The sequence below is a fragment of the Oncorhynchus keta genome, chromosome 22 (assembly GCF_023373465.1).
Source record: "Oncorhynchus keta strain PuntledgeMale-10-30-2019 chromosome 22, Oket_V2, whole genome shotgun sequence".
Lineage (NCBI taxonomy): Eukaryota > Metazoa > Chordata > Actinopteri > Salmoniformes > Salmonidae > Oncorhynchus > Oncorhynchus keta.
Window position 1 is genome coordinate 22,518,761 of NC_068442.1, and position 7,500 is coordinate 22,526,260.

Consider the following 7,500-nt stretch of genomic DNA (forward strand, 5'->3'; position numbering starts at 1 on the left):
CTTCCTCTGTAATACTAGACGAACACACCATCTCTCCTCTCTGTACCCCTAGATCTACTGCTGTGTGTTTAGAATAGGACATTCATATTTTACTGCTGTTTGATGAGCTGACAACCCCTTGAGAGAAACCACTACAGTGTTTGTCTTCAAAAAGTTCACGTCAGGTTTAAACAGGCTTTGGGGGAACAGAATGAACTTTCTGAGTGTGTTTCTTACCTGGAACACCTGGAGTTCCTCCAAAATCACCTCCTCAGTGGACCAGTTCTCCTGAGTGATGCTCACTACCTTCAGCACTGACCCAGCATCTGAACACACACGCACACACACACACACACACACACACATCTTCTCGTTTGGAAACTTTCTATTGAGAGAGTTCTGCTGAAATGGGACTATTGGCTCCAAACAGACTATGATGTTGAAGAGCTCTGAGCATTAGAGCAAAGATAAGGGGTTCATGGAGCTCATACTACACTGAAGATGATACCTATTGCAACCGAACACAGTCTCCAACATTCAAACAGACTTCAAACACATCAATATTAGAACAGAAAAAAATGTATGTGGGTGTTCGTGTGCGTCTGAACATGTGTGTGTTGGAATCTCTCACCTGTACCCAGAAACATGATTTCATACTGTCCATCCTCAGCCATGACGCGGTCCACCACTATCTGTGTCAGTGTGTAGTCGACACGTACACGTGTGAACACGGGCCGGCCGGTCAGGGGGTAGACAGAGCGGAACATGAGTGGGTGGAAGCGGATGAAGCTGACCACCTCGTCTGAGAAGTCCTTGGTGGTTTTTATCCTGGGGTCATATGTCTTACTGGGACACTGAGGAAGGAAGACACTGTCAGTTTCTGAAGAGAGATATCAAATAATGTGTCGTTTCAGAGACTAAATGAGATCAACTAACACAATTTATCTGGAGGTATTAGAGGGCAGTAGAAAGATCAGTCAAGATCAGTCAAGATAAAGACGTGGTTGTCTACTTTAAAGCAAATACTAACCTAGGTACCTACTGGTAAGACAGACATTTTTGGGATTCGCTGTCATCAAAGTGCTTGTCATATTTTTTCAGTTGCCAGTGGCCTCTGAATAATAGGTATGTGTCCCCCTCTGGTGGTGACATGTGGTACTCCATTAAATTAAGTTCATCTGGAGCACACAGTAATAAGCCATCACTTTATGGCCCTATGCTTGTTGACGCTGGGTTCTCACTCACTCACTCACTCACTCACTCACTCACTCACAATCTTGTTTAACTAACCTTGTGGGGACATACAATTGATTCCCATTCAAAATCCTATTTTCCCTAACATCTAAACCTAACCCTAATTCTAACCTTAACATTAATTCTAATCTTAACTCTAAACCCCCTATAAATATGCTTTTACCTTGTGGGGACTGACAAAATGTCCCCATATGGTCAAATATTTAGTTTATTACTATTATTTTGGGGATTTCTGGTCCCCACAAGTGTAGTTCAACATGTCCATAGCAGGGTAGTGTTTTTCATCATTAATCTTGTTCTGGAGGGAGCCCTGTAGAGAAGTCATTAGTTGACAGTCAAAATTTCACATTTTAGTCACTAAGCAGATATTCTTATCCAGAGTGACTTACAGTAATGGAAACCTTTTCATTTTTACTAGTCCCCCATGGGAATCAAACCCACAACCCTGAGTACCATGCTCTACCAACTAAACCCCACAATGTCATGAAATCGGATTTTAAACCTAACCCTAACCTTAACCACACTGCTCACCATAACGCTTAACCCTAACCTTAAATTAAGACCAAAAATCCCCCCCAAAATCCGGAATTTTTACAATATAGACAATTTTTACTTTGCAGCTGGCCCATCTAACAAAAATCACTCAGTTCTGCCTTAAGGACAAGACTCATCCCAATAAACATCCACCTGCACACACACAGTCACAGTACCTCATGTTAATCAGTTCTACAAACACTGCGTAACAGGACACATACGACGGTGATCACCGTGACGACTTAGTGACATCATCAAAGCTGCCCCCCCAGACTGACGTTTATTATTGTTCATCAAGACAGGGACTGGGTAATATATCACACACACACACACACACACACACACACACACACACACACACACACACACACACACACACACACACACACACACACACACACACACACACACACACACACACACACACACACACACTTGCATGCTTTCACATATAAACGTTGACTTCTGTCACACTCTCACAGACTATTAATTCATTATGTGCACAGGCACATGCAATAGATAGGTGTTTATTATTGTTAATCAGGACTGGTTCATACATCAGGATTGGGTCATATTGTAAGCCATTTAAGAGGGGTCTTTCTAAATAATCCTGGACAGAAACAATATTCAGTCTGTTTTCAGGCAGGAGGGAAATGGAGCGGGGGTATGGTTAGCAGAGATGAGCGTGTTTGTTTGTGTACCGTTCCAGGGCGAGGGTAAGGTATTCTCCCCTCGTATTCTACCCAGCGATGGTCAGGTCCCTCCTTGTGAGCGTAGGGTCCGTTGAACACAGCTCGTATGTCAGCCATGCTGTACACACACACCGCCGAGCCGCGGAACACAGAGCTGGGGGAGAAACACAGTACAGCGTAGTAAGTATATTATAGTGGGAGAAATAAGCTGAGAGGTAGAGACATGTCTCAGTAAGGTATGGCGTAAGATATGGTGAACTAAGTGTCATTTTACCTGGAGGTGGTGAAGATTCCATACACTACAGGGTTCTTCTCATCTCTAGAGGGAAGCATGAATATGTCCTCTACAACACACACGCGCGCGCACACGCACACACACACACACACACACACACACACACACACACACACACACACACACACACACACACACACACACACACACACACACACACACACACACACACACACACACACACACACACACACACACACACACACAAAAGTTAAGAATGTGGCATTTAGTGTGCATGCGTTGTGCGTGTGTCGACGTGGAAGCATGTCAGGTGTGCGTGTGTGTATGTGTCTTACGGAGCTCGTCAAAGTGTGTGTCCACTCCTTCGGGTCCAGGGATGGAACACACCAGTCTGGCTTTGAGGAACGTCGTCCACTTATTGGTCAGACTCCTCAACCCTCCCACGTCATTCTGAAATACAACCACAACACAACCATAACACAACCATAGTCTGACACACAAATACAACTGAAATCGGGTTTAAAACCATAGTCCAAAGACCTGACATACTGTAACAAGCACAACAGAACTGCACACCTTTTTACAGACCTTGAAATCCTAAACTCCTGTTTGAGGCTAGTTTAAATAAACCCAGGTGAAGTTAGACACATGTCCCCGTTTACATGTGATTATTCAACTGGCAGAGGAACGAGGCTCATTAACGGTAATGATGACGGCAGTCACAATAAACTGAAAGGATGGAGAGAGGACTGAAAAGGGAAAATTACTGACAAGGAGGAGAGAATATGGTAGAGGGATTTAGTAAAACAAGAAAAACAGTCCGAAGGAGGAATTGAAGCAAGAAAAAAGGAGAGAAATAAATCAATAAAAAATAGAAAGATGAGGGAAGAAGAATTGAAGGTAAACTAGCGAGTTCATTAATTATGCAGATATTCTAATTAGCATATGTATACCCTTGGCTGAGTGCTCTTCTCAATAAAACAGTGCTTTTCTCAGGGCTAGGGCAGGAATACTCAAGTATATCTCAAGTACAGGGCCCCTTTATCCAGGACAAGGGCCCTAGTCTAACCTCCCTATTACACTCGGCCTGGAGACTGTCTTAAATAGACACACAATTATAAAAACTGTTCGGATAATGGCTTTAGTGTTTTCTAAATGGGATTATCTTCAATCGAAGCTCTGTTATTCCATTTGTCCAGAGAGGAACCCCTCTATTGTCAGCTGTAGACACAGGAAAAGGAATCACCAGCCTTCCAGCTTACTCCTCAATCATAACCACTCCAAGTGCCTGAAACTGGGAATGTTGCAATGGAGCTTGGAATTTTTATTGTGGGAAGATGTGGCGACATAACTCAGTACAGGGACAGTCTCCCCACTACCCAAAAATACCAAACCTCACATAGCTGGGAACTGAAACTGAATCTCTTCTACCAGCAGCGGCCAGGAGCTTCCAACAACAAGTCTGGGTACAGACTTTTGTTCCAGCCAAGAAGTAACACACCTGATTCAATGAAACAACCTGCTGTAGTCACAGAACTACACTAAAAAAAACCTGCTGTTTTTACCATAACTTACTGGCAGCCAGTTTACCTGTAAATTACTGTAAAAAAAAAGGTACAATATATTTACCGTAAATTCCAAAGAAACTTTGGCTTAACAGTACACTACTGCAAACTTTACAGCAGGGGTCTTCAACCTTTTCTTGCCCAGGGACCCCTATCATACGTTTGCACAAACATGACAAACTCTGCTCTTGTATTATCATCAGGTGAATGATAATGGCAAGAAGAAGTAATCAACATTTTAAAATGAATAGATTTGGTAGATTATAATTGGATGGAGTGTAAACTCTAACATAGTCTAGTATACAGAAAGGTAACTCCAAACACATGTTTGCTAAGAGCAGCTGTTACCTGGTTAAACAAAGGTTAGCCATGTTTTGGCAAAAAGTATTGTTCAAGTCAAGAAAGCTTACCACACTATTCACGGGTGCTTTTTCAAAGCCTATGTCAGATATACCAGTGTAATTGCAATCCAATTAGTGTAATTCAAAATGTGTTTATTCTGTTGATGCTAGTGATATTCATAAAAATATTGGAATAACATCTTCTTTCTATTTTCAATGTTAAAACAATGTTTATTAGGAATTTACAGTAACATACTGTATCTTTTTTATAGTAATTTACAGGCAACTGGCTGCCAGTAAGTTACCATAAACACAACAGGATTTTTTTTACAGTGTAGAATGAGATTATATTTCAATGGCTGTAGTCTCCATCAAGCCCCCAGCAAGCCTGAGTAGAGCTGCTGCTGTCTTGCTTCATTAATTCAGCTCCTTCAGAACCGTGAACATGGAAGGAGTAAGAGCTACAGGTAGGGGCTAGGGACTAGAGGTACAGTGCCTTGCAAAAGTATTCATTCCCCTTTGCATTTTTCCCACATTGTTGCATTACAACCTGTAATTTAAATGGATTTTTATTTGGATTTCATGTAAAGTACACAAAATAGTCCAAATTGGTGAAGTGAAATGAAGAAAATAACTTGTTTAAAAAAATGTGAAAACAGTAAAGTGGTGAGTGCATATGTATTCACACCCTTTGCTATGAAGCCCCTAAATAAGATCTGGTGCAATCAATTACCTTCAGAAGTCACATAATTAGTTAAATAAAGTCCACCTGTGTGCAATCTAAGTGTCACATAATCTGTCACATGATCTCAATATACAGTATATACAACTGTTCTGAAAGGCCCCAGAGTCTGCAACACCACTAAGAGTGCAAGAGGCACCACCAAGCAAGCGGCACCATGAAGACCAAAAAGCTCTCCATAGTTGTGGAGAAGTACAGATCAGGGTTGGGTTATAACAAAAATATCAGAAACGTTGAACATCCCACAGAGCACCATTAAATCCATTATTTAAAAAATGGAAAGAATATGGCACCACAACAAACCTGCCAAGAGAGGGTCGCCCACCAAAACACACGGACCAGGCAAGGAGGGCATTATTCAGAGAGGTAACAAAGAGTCCAAAGATAACCCTGAAGGAGCTGCAAAGCTCCATAGCGGAGAATGGAGTATCTGTCCATAGGACCACTTTAAGCCGTACACTCCACAGACCTGGGTTATATGGTCTTTAAGCCATTGCTTAATAAAGAACGAAATAAGCAAACATGTTTGGTGTTCGCCGAAAGGCATGTTTGAGACTCCCCAAACATATGGAACAAGGTACTCTGGTCAGAAGAGACTAAAATTGAGCTTTATGGCCATCAAGGAAAATGTCTAGCGCAAAGCCAACACCTCTCATCAACCCGATAACACCCCACATGCTGTGGGGATGTTTTTCATCGGCAGGGACTGGGAAACTGGTCAGAATTGAAGGAATGATGGATGGAGCTGAATACAGGGAAATTCTCGAGGGAAACCTGTTTCAGTCTTCCAGAGATTTAAAGACTTGGACGGAGGTTCACCTTCCAGCAGGACAATGACCCTAAGCATACTGCTAAAGCAACACTTGGAATGGCCTAGCCAAAGCCAAGACCTCAATCCAATTAAGAATCTGTGGTATGACTTAAAGATTGCTGTACACCAAAGGAACCCATCCAACTTGAAGGAGCGAGAGCAGTTTTGCCTTAAAGAATGGGCAAAAATCCCAGTGGCTAGATGTGCCAAGCTTATAGAGACATACCCAAAGAGACTGGCAGCTGTAATTGCTGCAAAAGATGGCTTTACAAAGTATTGACTTTGGGGGGGGTGAATAGTTAAGCATGCTTTTTTTCTGTTTTTCAGTTTTCATTTTTTTTTGTGTGTCTTATTTCTTGTTTGTTTCACAATAAAAATGATTTTGCATCTTCAAAGTGGTAGGCATGTTGTGTAAATCAAATGATTCAAACCCCCCAAAAAATCTATTTTAATTCCAGGTTGTAAGGGAACAAAATAGGAAAAATGCCAAGGGGAGTGAATACTTTCACAAGTCACTGTAGAACCTAAAGAATGGGTAGGGGGCTAGAGTAGGTGCAGGGCGAATATGGGACTGGACCAACTATCCTACTGTCATCCTTACAAAAAATATGAGGTTTCATGTTAAAAACGCTCACATGCGAAAAAAGGATATGCAGTTTTACTTGTGAAAAACACATACATGTAAAAAATCACATTTGCCTTTTCACATGTAAAACAACGTTACATGCGAAAATCTTACTTTCACATGCAGAATTGCAAGTTCACATGAAAAAAATCTAATTTGCAGTTTCATATGTGAAGCACTTTCACGTGATTGTAAGAAAACTCCACTGTTTGTGAACAAAGAAAATGTAAACAAACACTGTACAGCCTAAACACATGATTCAAAGTATAATTTTGATATCATGGATGCATTTATAGTGTAGTTTATTAAAGAGTGGTTGCATTTATCGCGCCCCATCCCTCAGATTTTTGCCAAAGCTGTTGTGGGGACACACTTTGTTAACCAGTTGAAGCTATGGGGGCGCTATTTCATTATTGGATAAAAAAAACGTGCCCGTTTTAAGCGCAATATGTTGTCACAAAAAGATGCTCGACTATGCATATAATTGCCAGCTTTGGAAAGAAAACACTCTGACGTTTTCAAAGCTGCAAAGATATTATCTTTGGGTGCCCCAGAACTGATCTTACAGGCGAAACCAAGATGTAACTTCAACCAGGAAATTAGGAGGATTTTTGAGGCTCTGTTTCCCATTCGCTCCTTATATGGCTGTGAATGTGCTGTGAACGAGCTTATGCGCTCTGCCGTTCCTCCAAGATGTCTGC

General features: G+C 41.6%; 1 protein-coding gene across 1 annotated transcript in view; it reads right to left on the bottom strand.

The window, feature by feature from the left end:
* The window catches only part of LOC118401182 (semaphorin-3D), a 73,507-nt gene that overhangs the window by 25,181 nt on the left and 40,826 nt on the right, over window positions 1-7,500 (bottom strand). Inside the window, exons 9-13 of the mRNA XM_035798479.2 lie at window positions 3,051-3,165; window positions 2,734-2,803; window positions 2,469-2,613; window positions 611-833; window positions 217-305 (exon numbers count right to left, since the gene is read on the bottom strand). Coding sequence (XP_035654372.1) covers window positions 217-305; window positions 611-833; window positions 2,469-2,613; window positions 2,734-2,803; window positions 3,051-3,165 — 642 coding nt within the window. The remainder of the gene's footprint in view (window positions 1-216; window positions 306-610; window positions 834-2,468; window positions 2,614-2,733; window positions 2,804-3,050; window positions 3,166-7,500) is intronic.